General features: G+C 42.1%; 1 protein-coding gene across 1 annotated transcript in view; it reads right to left on the bottom strand.

The window, feature by feature from the left end:
• Positions 1–16,045, bottom strand: part of Casq2 (calsequestrin 2) — a 61,652-nt gene that overhangs the window by 20,554 nt on the left and 25,053 nt on the right. Inside the window, exons 4-7 of the mRNA XM_046458319.2 lie at positions 14,081–14,192; positions 8,806–8,879; positions 2,332–2,462; positions 886–931 (exon numbers count right to left, since the gene is read on the bottom strand). Of these exons, the coding sequence (XP_046314275.1) occupies positions 886–931; positions 2,332–2,462; positions 8,806–8,879; positions 14,081–14,192 (363 nt within the window). The remainder of the gene's footprint in view (positions 1–885; positions 932–2,331; positions 2,463–8,805; positions 8,880–14,080; positions 14,193–16,045) is intronic.

Genomic DNA, 16,045 nt, shown 5'->3' with positions numbered 1-16,045 from the left:
GTGGGGACAGGGTCACTCTAGGGAGGCATACTGGAGACAACATGAGAGTTGGCTTCAGATGGCCTTAATTAAAGTCCCCCAAACTAATGAGTTATGTTTCTTTGAGTAATTAACCTAATCTGCATGATCATCATTTTTTCCATATGTAAAATGGGCTAAAGTGATACTTGTTCTACCCCAGTTTCTAGAACTGTTGAGAGGCCCAATAAAAAGGACATGCGAAATACCTTGGAAAATGCTCCACAGACTTTGGTTGTTATTGTTGATGGAATCTGTACAAATCTGAAGCCAGGGTGAGGAGTATATCTCCAGGGGCCTCTTTCTAATTACTATCTGGCATAGTGTCTATGTCACTGACCACAAGGACATTCTGATTCAGTCACTTTCCAGTGCCTTGAGTTGATATTTTTTTAAATGTTACCTTTCACTAATGGAGTACTTACCATATTCTAAACTCTTCATCTCACTTATCCTTACAGAAAGTCCTGATTTTAGATGGGGAAACTAAAGCTTAGCCAGACCACATGGCTTGATGTAGGATACTAAGCTACTAGGTGGCACATTCTGAACTTGAGCCCAAGTCTCTATGACTCTATAGCCTGAGCTCCTTCTACTATATTACTCTGGGTCTCTGATGGTCTATCAATGGAAGTCATCAAAACATGTGAGAAATGAGCTCAACACAGTAATTTTGCCCAGTGAAAAATACCGAAGAGGGTTACATTGGATCCACGGAAAACTGGGTTCAAACTGAGCATGGCACTGTCCACGTTCCAAATAGTCCACCATCTAGACATCCACCCCAGCCAAATAAGACCTAGTTTGAGTCCTGGGACTTAACCAAAGGGGTGTCTACAAGGCAGGAAGAGTTTGCCAGTTTCTTACCCATGTTTCAAACATATCTTCTGGGCGCAGGCGACGTAGAGTAGGTCTGAAAAAAAGGAGGAGCTTCCTTGAGGAGAGATCGCCATGTGGGAGACCAGCCTCAGCCCCACCAGGTGTAGATGAGACATGATGAAGAGCCCTGAACTCCTCTCTGCCTAGGAAAGCAGAGCTGCTCTACCCTGCTGTATGGGGCTCGGAGCTGGGTCTCAGTCACTCAGCCTCTTCATAGGCCCATTTGATCCAAGGCATGTAAAGCCTACTACAAACAATGGGTCAGAGGCTTCAGGGGCCATTCATACCCAGGGCAAGAAGCATTTCCCTCCTAACTGACAGCTCCACTCCTGAGAGCCCAGAACAGGCCCAGAAGGAGGAAGCTGGAGAGAAAAAACAGGAAGTTTTGGTTGTCCCAGCCCAGAATCTGCCATTGTTTGTTATCAGAGTCCATCCATCAAAAGCTCCTTAGGAATCTTTGAGGGGGGAAGGAAGGATCTACATTTGCTCACAGTTTCATTTCTTTCTGAATGTTGGCAAATAGTGCTAGACTTATTAATATTTGTTCCTCCAAGTGCTGCCTCCCTACAGAGACTAGGACTATCCAGGCACTGGGATCATGATTCTCCAGGTTCAATGGACACACTTTTGCATGTGCGGGGTAGGAAGGATGGGCGAGGCAGTGAACCCACTGACATGGTCCATGTTCCAGTATTGTCTCTCCACCAAGAGCACAGCCAGCAAACTACAGCTGGTGGGCCCAATCAGCCAGTGACTCTTGTTTTTGTAAACAAACTTTGATTGGGACATGGCCACATCCATGTGTTTATGCATGGTCTATGGATGCTTTCATGCTACAGGGGCAGAGTTGAGCAGCTTCAAGACAGGCCATCTGGCCCACAGAACCTGGAATATTTACTAGCTGTTCCTTTAGGGAAAAAGTTTGTTGATCTCTGCTAGAGCTACTCTAAGTGGTATCAAATATTCCTCTCCCAGAAGTTGTATGTATAGAATGTTTATCCTTGACTCGTTGTTTAAATACTCTGAGTCTTATTCCCTGGTCTGTCAAACTGGGATAATAATGATCACCTCGTAATATTGGAGATGAGATCAAGTAGCTCCCATAAAGCACCCAGCACGGTGCTTGACACAGAGGAAGTTTTCACTAAACAGATATCGTTATTAGGGTAGAATTTTACTTATATTTTACTATGACTTTGAGGGGGCTTGCTGGTGAGGGGAGGCAGTCTGACCTACTTTCAAGGACAGACCCATATTCATCAATAATAACTTATGGGAGTAATGCTGATAAGCATATCAATGACTAACAAAGCCATACTACTGAGTTCTCTTCTGCTAGGGAACTTACTCTATCTAGGTTGCTGCTCTTGTGGGTCTGAGAGGTTCTTCCTAATTCCCCAGCCCCCCACTCTCCCCATCTGCCATCTTTGGCACCTTTGGTGTTCCTTCACAAACTCCACAAGTTCATCTTCTGTGTGAGGTTTGTTGGGGATGGTAACGGGCTCGTCCATAAATGGCTCGTAGAAATCGACCTCATTCATCTTCAAGGACAATTTCTTTGCAACCTGTAGCACAAACAAGACAATAGTTTAGTTTGTGTGTTTGGATAGTGATTCAGAGTAGCAGTGGGTTGCCCATCCGACAGAAGTGTTCGTATTCTCTGATGAAGACATGAGAGCGTATGTGCAGTTTTAGCCCGAAGGTTGGAACAACAGGACCTCATCACATGTGGCCTGGGCTGGACCAATCTCCTTCTGTGATCAAAGAGGCAAATGAAGGTCAAGCAGGGGCAGGGAAGAGTTGGAATGCAAAGTTAACTGTATAATCACCATCTCTCTAGTGCATTTGCCAGCGCTGGAGGAGGAAGGAAATGCCAATGGAGCACGTTTAATACACTGGGTTGAATGGATTTAATTGAACCCATTTTGATGAAACAGGTAATTGATGGAAACTGTTAAAGCATACAAGTACACAGAATCAAGAGTCAATCCATTAATCTGTCCTGCACCAGCTCTTGCACCCTAACTTCTGTTTAGGTGGAAGCTCGGGCCCTAGGATTCAGTCTCTCAGTACCAGCCTTGCCTGGTTTGGCAGGCTCTGGGAACTGCCCAGCCTATTAACCAACAGTTGTAAAGTGACCATTCATCCTGCTTTGTTCAAGGCAGAGGGGTTTCCTGGGATGTGGGAATTTCAGTGCTAAAATCTGGATAGTTCCCAGGAACCCAGGATGAGTGGCTCACCCTATAATAGATAAAAAGCTTGGGGGCCGAGGCCTTAACCTGGAACACATTTTCCCTCTTGATTAAAGTGGCTACATGTCTGTGTTTGCCTGCAAAGCCACTGAACTCAGGATCTTTCTTCGTGACATGATTTGAGAGGCCTGGAATGTGCAATACTCAATAGAAAACCCATGCCATTCTTTTCTAGCTCAGAGCTTTAGTCCAAGAAAGTGCTGGGATGAACAGTGGTTCCCTTGAAACTACAGAGGAATTGCCTAAGAGCTGACGCCCTGTGGTGGTAACCACAATGCAGTGACCCAGTGACCTGAGGGCTGTGACTAATTGGGGAGGGGGAGGAACTGGGTGTTACATAAGCTCTTACACAAGGAGGTCCATTCTGAGGAAACACTTGGTTTCATATGGCTTTTGTCATCAGTTGCTGTTAATTCCAGGTCACTATATCCCAAAAGATATTTCTTATAGTACTTAGGGAAAGAAATCCCCGCAGCCTACCCAGAGTTAAAGAAACAGGCCACGTGAAGAGTAAGATCATGCAGTCTACAGTCTTATTGTCATGTTGATTTTATTTTAAGAGAGAGAGAAATGTGGGGTTTTCCTTACTTTCCTCGCTCTCTTTGTTGGGGTGAGTATGCAGTGTGGATGAGGAAGTGATCAGGCAGGAAGCCAGGGAGGAGAGGAAGAGCAAACATACAACCAGAGTCTGGGTTTACTAACAATTCTTTGTTTTGGAAGGGGTGTATTCTATTTATTAGACATAAGGCATTAGCTCCAGCCCACATTCAAGGAGAAGGGTATGAAAACTAGGAGTTGGGGCCCTGCCAGAGAGGTCCCATGGGGGGCTGAGATGGCTAGGTATTTCTGCCCCCCCGCCCAACACACACACAATTCTTTGCAAAGCTGGATCTAAGCTAGAATGAACTTGAAAAATGACATTGGATTCTGGTTTCTTTGAGATTACTTGATATGTTTTCTAGGAACCAAGAACCTGGGCTTCTCTGAAACAGGAAGCCATTGGGAGAACAAAAGGGGTAATAGCAAACACAAGGAGTGCTTACTGTCTGTCAGGCAAAGGGTTTCAGGTGGATTACTTTATTTAGTCCTCATTTTGTATGAGGTAAAAACTGTTTTAACTGTTTTATTTTACAAATGAGAAACCTGAGGCACAATTTGGGTTACCACTTCATGAGGGTCACATATCTGGTGATGGTTAGAGTTAGAATTCAGAATTTGAAAACATCAGTGAAGCACTGCAAACCTCCAGCTTGCCTGTCATCCAACTGTCTTTTTATTTGAAAATAAATGATAATTTATTTTAAGAATGAGAGAAAAGGATCTTCTGGGAGACAAGATGAGGGCATTTTTACAAGGTGCACAGGTTTGGGACCTACACTGCCCGTTCCCCATGACGGACTGAAGAAAGTTGGACTGACTGAAGCATTTATTTATTTATTTATTTCACCAATAAATATTTAGTGGAGTCTTCTGTATCCAAGGCATGGATCTAGGAACAGAACTGCTACAGGGGCATTGCAATTATCTCTTGATGGCATAAGGGAAGGATATAAATGTCTCCCTATAAACATTACGTTGGTGCTGCACATGTTTTATTGAGATGTTTCTTTGTGTTTCTTGTAATATGTTCTCATCAATTCACCCCCTTTATGATCTGCTATATTTCTGGCTTCCTGACAGTGGTAGAGAGCTGGTCAGAACCACTGTCAAGGCAAGCAGAATGGGCATTCCTGCGCGCGTGTGTGTGTGTGTGTGTGTATGGGTGTGTGTGTGTGTGTGATGGTGGTGGAGGTGGTGGCCCTCTGGCAAGTGTCTGAGTGTTAAGTCTATGAATGTAAAATTGGATTGTCACATTCTTAGCTGGAATACTGGGAAATCTGAATAAAATTTTCCAGAAGTTCTGTTATGATTTAGATATGAGGTGTCCCCCCAAAAGCACAGGTGTGAAACAATGCAAGGAATCTTAGAAGTGAAATGACTGGGTTATGAGAGCCATAAACTAATCAGGGCATTAAACCACTGATAGGGATTCACTTGGCTGTAACTGGAGCAGGGAGGGCGTGGCTGGAGGAGGTGGGACATTGGGGGTGTGCCTTAGGAGTATATATTTTGTCCTTGGAGCGTCGCGGAGCCTGGGGATCCTTCCCTCTCTCCTTCCTCCTCTCTCTCTCTCTCTCTCTCTCTCTCTCTCTCTCTCCCTCCTTCCTGTTGCCATGTCCCCAGCTGCTTTCCTCTGCCACACATTTTCACCATGATGTTCTGCCTCATATCAGGTCCCAAAGAATGGAGTTGGCCATCTATGCACTGAGACCTCTGAAACCCTGAACCCCCAAATAGACTTTTCCTCCTTAAAATTGTTCACATCAGATCCTTTGGTCATAGCGGTGAGAAATCTGAGCGAAACAAGGTTCTTCACTCTCTTCCCTCCACCCTCAGGGAGTGACCTCATCTTGTCTCCCAGAAGATCCTTTTCTCTTTCTTACAATCGTGCCTTGGGTGACAAGGACTGAAGGAGGTTTGACTGTCTGAGGCATTTATTCATTTATTTCATCAATAAATATTTAGTGGAGTCTTCTGTATCCGAGGCATGGATCTAGGAACAGACCCTGCTACAGGGGCATTGCAATTAAATAAGAATATTTTCTACTCTTAAAAGTCAAGTTGGGTCTACAACACTGAGAAAAACTGATTCCTGCCCTTATAGAATTTAGATTTTAGTGTGGGAGAGAAGATGGGAAAACAGAAAGTAAATAAGTGAATAAACTGAAACCTTTACCATGAGTTGAAGAACTGTAAGGACAGGGACATGTCAAAGATGGTCATGTAGATGTGGAAGTCAGTAGTCCTTTACCACTGTCAATATTGGTATTTGCCCAGGAGCTTTTAAAAGTAATGATCTGTGATATCACTCCTGGAATTCGGTTGTGACAGGGCCCAGGAATCTGCATTATCAGTTACCTTCCCGGGGACTTTTACAAGATGCACAGGTTTGGGACCTACACTGCCCGTTCGTTCCCCATGATGGATGCAATAGCCTCTGTGTTCTATGTGGAGAAAACGCGTCTCTTTTTAAATGTTATGAAAAACCCACATGAACAGTGGTGCTTATGATTCAGTGTCTGTCGGAGTTTTTTGAGAAGCTTTTTAAAAGAAGGTTTTGGAGTTTTTAATTATAGCCTGACCTCACCTTCTTTACAGGCCACAGATGTGAAACCATCCAGAGGGACTGGGAAGAACTTCTGAAAACAAATACTACCCTGAGCTCAGAATGGAACCACCCCTCCAAAAAACTAGGGCTTTGTCGCCTGGCCAAGTCCATCTGCCTGACTCTCTTCCCTTCAGATGGGTTCCTAACCAGCAGCCCCTCAGCCACTCCTGGCCTGTCAGAATTGAATGCCAGAGATGGACTCAGCCTGGGCTTCTGTGTTCCTTCTTCTCTAAGTTCCCATCCCAACCTCTCATCATCATGGGCCTAGATGTCCACTGTCTTATTAATAACATTCTGGCTAACACTGAATGAATATTTACTACATGCCCAACACCAGTTAGCATTTTACCAATGCTGCTGCTTTCTCTGGAGTATGGGAATAGAGAACCTACATCAGGCTTCACCATTCTCAACTATGTGACCAAAAATCGCTTGATCTCTCCTTGCCTCAGCTTCATCCTCTATGGAATACTTATTCTTCTCTTACAGGCCCAGTAAGAGACTAGAATGAGAAAATCCACAAGAAGCTCTTAGCACAGAGCCAAGCACATAGCAAGTACTTAATAAGCAATAGTTGTTACTGTTTGGGTGTCGTTGCTTAAGATCTCTTTCAACTCTAAAATATGATCAAGTACAGTACACTTGCTTAGGTTCAGATAACATTACATAGATTATAGACTTTTCTCCTGAATTGTAGGCTTAAAGACAGGGGCCACATCCACAGAAGAGGATATAAAACAGAATGTGATCTCTTTATTGTGCCCCTTCCCTAATCCAGCATCTACTGGTCCTGGTTTCCCTTATTTTTTTGAGAATATTTGAAGCCATCATGACATAAAGGCCCATGAGCACTGCCCACCAACTACCTTACTCCTTAGGAGGCCACTCTGATTAACTTTTATGTGAGTTTGATCTCAAATTTAGTTTGTCTTAGATTTTCTTGTTCTAGTAAATGTGTTAGTTTATGGTTTTCAGTTGGGGTGTGTGTGTGAGTGTTTTCTCTCTGTGTGTGATGTGTGTGTTATGTATATGTGTATCATGTGTTGTGTGTGTTCATGCGTCCTGAATCTTAAGGGCAGGTATAGGATCTTCTTTTTAATGTCATGATATAGGAGAAAACACACAGGTTTGGGGCACAGATTGTCCTAAATTGGGATGTCAGCACTACCATTAATTATCTTAAGACCTTAGATGCTACCTAGTTTTATATATACATATATATGTGTGTATATATATTAGTTGTAGGTGGACACAATGCCTTTATTTTATTTATTTATTTTTATGTGATACTGAGGATCGAACCCAGTGCCTCACACATGCTAGGCAAGCACTTTTCCCTCTACCTAAGCCCCAGCCCCACTACCTAATCTTTCTAAGTCTCTTTTCTCTGATAAATAGGAGTCTTACCTCTCAAGGTGGTTTAAAGGGTTAGAGATCATATAGATGAAATACAGTCATCCCTCAGTACCTGACGGGGGATGGTTCTCTGGGACCTTCAAGGACACCAAAATCTCTAGATGCTCTGGTCCCTTTGATTGAACGGCATGTTATTTGCTTATGATCAAGTAACATCTTCTGTATAGTTTAAGTCATCTCTAGACTACTTATAATACCTAATATGATGTAAATGCTATGTAAATAGGTGTCAAACTGTATTATTTAGGAAATAATTACAAGAAAAAAGTGGACACATGTTCAGTTCAAACAGGCCTTTTTTTCCCCAATTATTTTCTGCCTGAAGTTGGTTGAATCCTTGGATGCAGAACCCACAGATACAGAGTTGAATTTATATCAAACTTGCCAAACTCAGGAAAACACTTAATAAGTAGTGGTCATAACAGTAGTTATGAGAACCAGAGGGGAGTACTCTGATTGTAATAGACCCCAAGTAAACTACCCATTGGTTTAAGGTCTATTGGTCTCTGCTGTTGTTTGGCTTATAAAATCGCATGTAACAACCAGTCAGAAAAAGCAATTGGATTATAGAAAATTACATCAACGACATTTCCTGAAGGTAACTTTCTAAAGCACTGGGGCTTCATGTGGTCAGTGTTCCTCCCCATTTAATTCCCCATTTTAACTCAGCAGAAGAGGTCATGTGCAACCCCAGGAAGGGAGAGGAACAGGAAAAGGATGGCTAGTGCCCTGCACACTCTGGGGTCACCTGCTTCCCATTCTTAGTGCATGGGAAATTAAGAGGTGGCCCTCATCTTTCACTGGCTGTGTTAAGAAATATGCTTACATCCTCTGAATTAATCATCTTTGCATTCATCTCTCAATCAATACTGAAACAAAACTTCTAACTCTTCTGGAGAAAGAGGCAAAGGAGGATGGTTCAGGCTGCCAAAAAAAAAAAAAAAGAAAAGAAAAAGTGATAGAAAATTCAGTCTTTAATTCTTCTTGCGTTTAACCGGGGGGGGGGGGGGGTTGGGGTTCATAGGTACTCACCCCTTTGTCAAAGGTGGCAAAAAACTTGATATAAGGCTGAAAGTGTTCAGCTGCCTCTTCAAAAGCCTTGTAATCTAGGAGAAAAAAAAAACAATCAAAAGAGACAAATATTTTCAAGAAAAACTGCAACTTCTATTTCTTCTTTTCAGTGCTTTGGTTGGCACCCAGGGCCTTTGTGTGCTAGGCAAGCACTCTACCACTGAGCAGCGGCCCCAACCCCACATTTCTTTTTAAATGATGTAGAGAGAGTACAAAGCCATGAATCCTGATTGAATAATTATTTAACAGGTATTATTTAGATAGCTAGTTATTGAGTGCTATCTAAACCCATATTTTCTTCAATGTGTTTGAATTGACTGGCACTCAATTGCCAAAGAAAAGGTCTCTTCACCATACTATAAAGAAGATTTTGGATGGAAAGCAGGAAACAGGAAAGAGAGGGAAAAGTGAGATTTAAAAAAAAAACATGTAAAAAGTCAAAAGAAAGTCCACTTGAAGAGCTGTTAGTTATGCATTGACTAGACAGAGTACAGTTAGCTATATAAATGAGCCCTGATAAAAAGGAAATTCACCTAAGTGAAGTAATCTCAATCAAAAATGTCATCACACAAGGTATTTTAAACTTCTTAAAGCAGGAGTATAGGTTTCGGTGAGTTCTAACTTTCTTTCCTTTTATTTTTATTATTTTTTAAAGTTTTCTTTTCTCTCCCTCCTATCATTTTTGAGAGAATTATTTAAATTTAATCAAGCCTCTGCTTGACTCTGGTCCTAAACTTGAGTCCAAACTGGCCAAGGTAGGCATGCATGCCCATGTGATGTGGGGATGCTGTGCCCTGGTACACCGAGGCAGGTACTTGGTAAAGATACCCACAATGGAGGCTTAGTTGTGTGGGTGATGGTAATGGCAGTAGCAGTGGTTGTTCCAAATAAATTTAATAATCCTGAGACTCCCTGAGTTTATGATTTATTCTTTTTTTTAAAAGAGAGAGAGAGAGAGAGAGGAGAGATTTTTTTTTTAAATTTTTATTATTGGTTGTTCAAAACATTATATAGATCTTGACATATCATATTTCATACATTTGATTCAAGTGGGTTATGAACTCCCATTTTTACCCCGTATACAGATTGCAGAATCACATCGGTTACACATCCACTGATTTACATATTGCCATACTAGTGTCTGTTGTATTCTGCTGCCTTTCCTATCCTCTACTATCCCCCCTCCCCTCCCCTCCCCTCCCCTCCCATCTTCTCTCTCTTCCCCATCTACTGTAATTCATTTCTCCCCCTTGTTTTTTTTTCCCTTTCCCCTCACTTCCTCTTGAATTTTAATATTTATTTTTTTTTAGTTTTCGGTGGACATAACATCTTTGTTTGTATGTGGTGCTGAGGATCGAACCCAGGCCACACACATGCCAGGCGAGCGCGCTACCGCTTGAGCCACATCCCCAACCCCTTTATGATTTATTCTTAACAAGATTAACTTTCTTCTATTTCATGGAATTCCATATCCTTTATCCATCAGGAGTGTAGCTTTTGATAGGATTCTGGGACCGTGCAGGATTTTCTAAGATCCTATCAAAAAATATTTTGAGAATAATGCTGGTTTAAGGGGGGATATTTTTAAGATGAGTTTTTTAAAAAAGACTGATCTTAAAAGCCCCAGGGAGGGCTATGGATGCTTTAAAGAATCACGGTGCAGGGTGACAGCTGCTCTAATGGAGATGACAGCCGCATGCATAGGAGACGGGGCTGAAGATTTACAAGAACACTGGTACTGATCATACGATCAAACCCCATCCCCCACAGTAAAGGGAAGTCAGGAAAGATGCCCTGCAGCCTGATAATTGCAGTACAGGTTTGGGTACAGGGGGAGAAAACAGGTGAGGGCATTTGAAGAATGAGGAGACAGATAGGGAGGAAGTGGAATGGTTAGAGCAACACCAAAGAAGCAGTGGGCACCTTAAGAATCCCCTGTTCCCACTTCTCCAGTGTTCCCAGTGAGTCTCTCAAACTCAGACTCTGATGGAAAGGATTTACTGGTCCTGTGTCAGGAGCCTCTTCTCTTGGAGATCCAATGGGCTCTGGGATGAAGGATGGAGCAAGATGACTCACCAGGTTGGTGATTCAAAATGTGGTTGAACTTTTAGCACTTGTCTTCCAGAACACCTGGTCTTCTTGTGTGTTCTGTCTAGGGTCCAATAATCCTGAACATTCATCCCTCAAGCTCTAGCTTACCGAAGACTTAGGGTTCCCTCATGTCCCCCTTCTCTCAGGGTTTTTTCCCACTGGGATATTAGTATATCAGACTTGAGTAGCTGGGTGTGGCTAATTGCACCAGTTAGAAACCTTGAAGAGAAATGATTGAGATAACATCTTTTGTCTTATAAAGAAGAATCAAACCATGTTTTGAGGCATGAAATACTCAAAAGGGTAGACGAATGCCATCTCAACAGATTTTGGAAAACTTCTAGTTTGTTCACTAATGATGCAACTGCAGCAATGAGAAGGTGTTAAGGCTTATACATAGTTCTTTCTGAGGATCTTGAGATTCTGTGACATTCATTCACAGAAAAGCTCTGTCATATAAAGTTTTGCCTATGAGTCTGAACTGCACATAAAATGAGAAGGTACCTCCCTGGGCATGGTGGTGCACCCTTGTAATCCCAGCAACTTGGGAGGCTGAGGCAGAAGGATGTCAAGTTCAAAGCCAGCCTCAGAAATTTAACAAGGTCATAATCAATTTAGTGAGACCCTGTCTCAAAAAAATAAAAGTAAATTTAAAAAAGAAGGTGACTTAACATCCAAACCAATTAAACCCTCCTTTTGGTAAAGAACCCCCCACTTGTTCTGTATCACAGTGATGCAGATTAACTCTCCAAGGAGAATCTTAAGAGTTTATCAGCAAAGATATGAATTAAAAACTAAATTGTGAACTGTACTCACTTTGGAAAAATTTTGGAGGATAATCATTGACTTTGAAAAACACTGAATCTTGCAGAGCATTTTACTGAACTTAATTAAAATATGCCCATGTGAAACATATAATGTACTGAAAATGTTTAGCAATACTGAAGTAATAATTCCACTTAAAAAAAGGAAATAAAAATGGCCTACTAGTAGTTTTGTTATTTAGATTTTAAGAATGATTATAAAGACCAGGAAAATAGTACCTATAAATTCCTAAGAAAAAGCTTTATTATTATTTCAAAATATACAATATGATGTAAAAGGATTTGATTTGATTTGAAATTCAATCAAATTATCACAAGAAATATGAACATTATATTTGTCAATGAAAAGCAGAGTCATAGCTGTCAAATTGAATGGATTATCCAAGATTGAATTATTATTATTAATTATTAATGATCTGAACTATGTCCAAAGACAAGAAAGAATTTTCATCAGTTAAAGAAAAAGCAATGAATGCTATCCAGTCATTGGCCACCATTTATATGTGTAAGCAAGTCTCTTATCAGTGGTGACCATCAAGAATTTGAAGAGCTCTTCACTAAAAACCTTGGTCAGGAGTTACATGCTGCGACTTCAAGCATAATGCTTGATATCAAAAGGCTTCATGCTTGGAAACAAGCTCAAGATTCTTATTCAAATTCTAAAAAATACTTTATCTGAAAAATTTTTACAGCGTGATATGGTGATGTGTTTCCTATTTTACCTTCTACCATTATTATATAAAATAAACTCTTTTTTTTTTTTTTTTTTACTAAGCCCCAATCCCTTCCAGTTTACCCTCATTCTGTGCTTTTAAGCATTATCATATTTTTGGTGTGCCATGACCTGAAGTCTCAAAAGTATAACCCAGTAGTTCTAGTAACTCTAAAGTTCTGGAATTAGAATCGTGGTTCCCCCATCTACTAGCTGCATGATCCTGGTTGAGTTCATTGACTCTTTTGCTCCACCCCTTCCTCATTATTAAAATGCAGATACAGTGATAACTACCTCACCGGCTTATTGTGATGATGAAATTCTCCATATGAAGCTCCTAGCTCAGGCCCTGGACTGTGATAGGTGTTAATTAAATGGAGCTATTATGATTATTAGCTCAGAGGAAGAAAGGTAGGAAAGGTGCTCCTCATGCTTAGCTTCACCTTTGACCTTACCAGCCACCTGAGCTCAGTGGAGAAGGAGAGAGAAACAATGAAGAGGGAAGGACTGAACAGCAAATGGGAAACAGAAGTAAATTATACAAAGAGGAGAAAGCAGAAGACGGGAGAAGCTTCCTGGAGTAGTCAGTGCCCAAAGAATTGGGGTGAAATTCTCTGGGGCTGGCACTGTTCCTGAAGGCACCCCTTTTGAGCACTGGGAATGGAGGTTTTAATGAAGCGAGTGAGAAGAGGGTTAAGTTGGGGCATGGAAGAGAGAAAACAGGTGGGTTGTTGTTGATGAGGTGACTGAGGGTGCCAGTGGGCAGACTGAGTAAAGACACAGCTTTGCAAATAATTTCAAAATATTTGGAGGTTTCCAGAAATAGTCAGAAGCAGACCATATTTGTACCTCCTACTTGTACTATGCTACCACCAGATTCTCTCATCCTTATCCCCACCCTCTTTCATTTTTCCTCTCTCCAAGGCTGAGACACAAGGAAAAGGCTCAGTTCATTGGGTCCAGACTGCCAAAGCAATTTTTTTTTTAAATGCACTCAGTAGTTGCCCTTTCTACCTTTCTGGTCCCTTCTTCCTGCTCTGCCTGACTCCCACCCACCACCATCTCAACCTTGAATGGGCTGTGATAATGCTCTGCTCAGTTCCTGTGCCCACCCCAAACCTGGCCACAAAGCCTTCATAAGGAAGATGCCCAAGGGTGTGGTGGCACTGGGGCTGGCAGCCTGGTCATCAGCTGTGGGTTTGACCAGCAATTTCCACAGTCGGTAGCAGCTGCTAAGCCCATCCCCATCCAAATTTTCCTCTAATTCTTTCTCAGTTGACTGAGAAGCTCTCCAACTGGTGACCACAAGAACTACCAGTATCAGGGAGATGACATACTGTGTGTTCCAGTTTAGAGGAGAATCCAACTGGAAGGTGGATGGGTAGGAAAGTGGAGGAAAGGGGCTTTCTCCTTGCGGAAAGGCCAGAGATCATGGCCCCACTTTAATGTTCTTCCAGCACGTGTTCCCCTGCACAGGGAAGAGGAGGGATTCTAACCACTATCCTGCCCAGAAAAGAGATGCTGAAGACACATCCTCCATTAAGATAATCTAACATCCTTGCTGGGAATCTGGCCTTTAGACTTGCAGGCAGGGGTGGACGGAACTTACATTCCGAGTCTTCACTCTTGAAAAAGCCAAGGAGTTTGATCTGGTCCTCGAGGCGTTCGAAGGCCTGGACTTCCAGCTTGGTATTGATGATCTCCACTGGGTCTTCGATCACCTGAAATGTCACACACACACACACACACACACACAAATATGTTCAAATCAGAGAACTCTGTCCTCCCCAGCGGGGAAACAGAGTGCTTCCTGGGGAAGCTGTAGCAGGCTTTGCGGTTGGGACCTGAAGCATCCATCCCCCACTCCCCAAGCAGCTCAGCCACAGTACTTTTGAAGAAACTGACCTTATAATAGAGGGATGAGATGATTGTTCTGGGGGCCACTCTTTTCCTATTGCCATTTTTTTAATATATATATATATATATATATATATATTAACAGTAAATTGACAAATTGTGATTGTATATATGTGTGGGGTATGAAGTGATGTTATGAATTATGGTATGATGCCAAATAATTAAATCAAGCTAATTAAAATAAGCACCACCTCATATATTTGTCTCATCACAAAAAGTGACGAGAACATTTGAAATTTAGTGATTTTTTAAATGTACAATCTGTTACTATTTACTGTGCTTGCCATGCTATGCAACGCATCTCACAGGGAAAAAAACTTACTCCTTCTGTCTGATCAAGGCTTGGCCCCATTTGATCATCTTCCCATTCCCCCGCCCCCACTGGAGTCTCTGGCACCATTATGCTACTCTCTGCTTCTTTTTCGTTCAGTTGCTTTCAGTTCCACATATAAGCAAGAACATGCAATATTTGTCTCTGGGGGTCTGGCTTCTTTCACTCAGCATAATGGTCTCCAGTTCCATCCATATTGTTGCTAATAACAAATTCTCTTTTTCTAAAGCTAGATAGTACTTTATTGTGTAGATGCACTACATTTTCTTTATCTATTCATGAATTGATGGACACTTGGGTTCATTCCATCACTTCACTTGCCTCTTATTGATTCATGAATGGACATGTGGCCTATTTCTGGCCCTACGAGGCTCTGGGAAAGTTTGGGATTCTTAAGGGAACAATGAGAAGCCAGAGTTGGGGTTTTTCTCTCATGGATATCAATGAGGAAACATCAGCCATCTTCCGGCCACCTTATAATTAACTTGAGAATAGTCAGCTGAGGACCAAGGCCAGATTCTGAAAGCAGAATTATCTGTGATTTACAGAGCTAGAACCCTGATTGGATAAAGTCTGCCCTAACTCTGACTTTCTACCTATGTTGGTCAATCACATGGCTTATTGTTTGAAGAAGGTAGAGACTCATTTGCAAAGCCCCATCCTCATTGATAAAGCTGCAGGGGCAAGGGGCACCATGGTGGTCCAGAGTTATTACTATGCTACTTCTCTCAACTTTTTCAGGGCTTATAAGTGTAAGCCAACAAGATGGCAGAGAGAGAACAGGTCAGAATTGAGTTGTAGACTGTAGACAGGAAGCAATAAACCACGGGGTGCCATCTGGTAGACAAGGAATGATCAGTATGGACAGAGATTCAATGGTAGATCCTTTATCTTGCAGAATTTGTGTTCCAAAGCATTTAGCTCCACAGCTGGTATTGAAAATGTGAGTTTATCTATGAGTAAAATATTTTTATAGCATTTACTCCGGTTTCTCTGAGCTTATGGATCTGAGGTTGTAGTACCTCTTCTGCTGGGAGTGAGTGTGATTTTGGGGGGCTCTTTAGTGCTCCCTGCCTCTCCTTGATGCTGTTCTGAGGAAACTTGGGACAACTCAGCCTTTTGGTCCCTCCTCTCTCTTCCAGTGACAGGTTTCCCACTCTCTCCCATAATCCCCAGCTCCTCCTCAGCAGCACTGGAGCCCAGCTGAGGGAATTTCAGTGGACGTCAATGTCTACTGGTAAGAAAACCCTTGTGTTACTACTGCATGGTCCCAATCTGTGACTCTTTGATCACTGATATGCAATTTCTAGGGTGATTTAGGGGCCA

Source organism: Marmota monax, unplaced genomic scaffold (assembly GCF_021218885.2).
Source record: "Marmota monax isolate L192 unplaced genomic scaffold, Marmota_monax_Labrador192_F-V1.1 WCK01_AAM20220418_F8-fsc00087, whole genome shotgun sequence".
In the NCBI taxonomy this organism is placed as follows: domain Eukaryota; kingdom Metazoa; phylum Chordata; class Mammalia; order Rodentia; family Sciuridae; genus Marmota; species Marmota monax.
The sequence above is the reverse complement of the archived record's forward strand: the minus strand, read 5'-3'. Positions and strand labels throughout refer to the sequence as shown.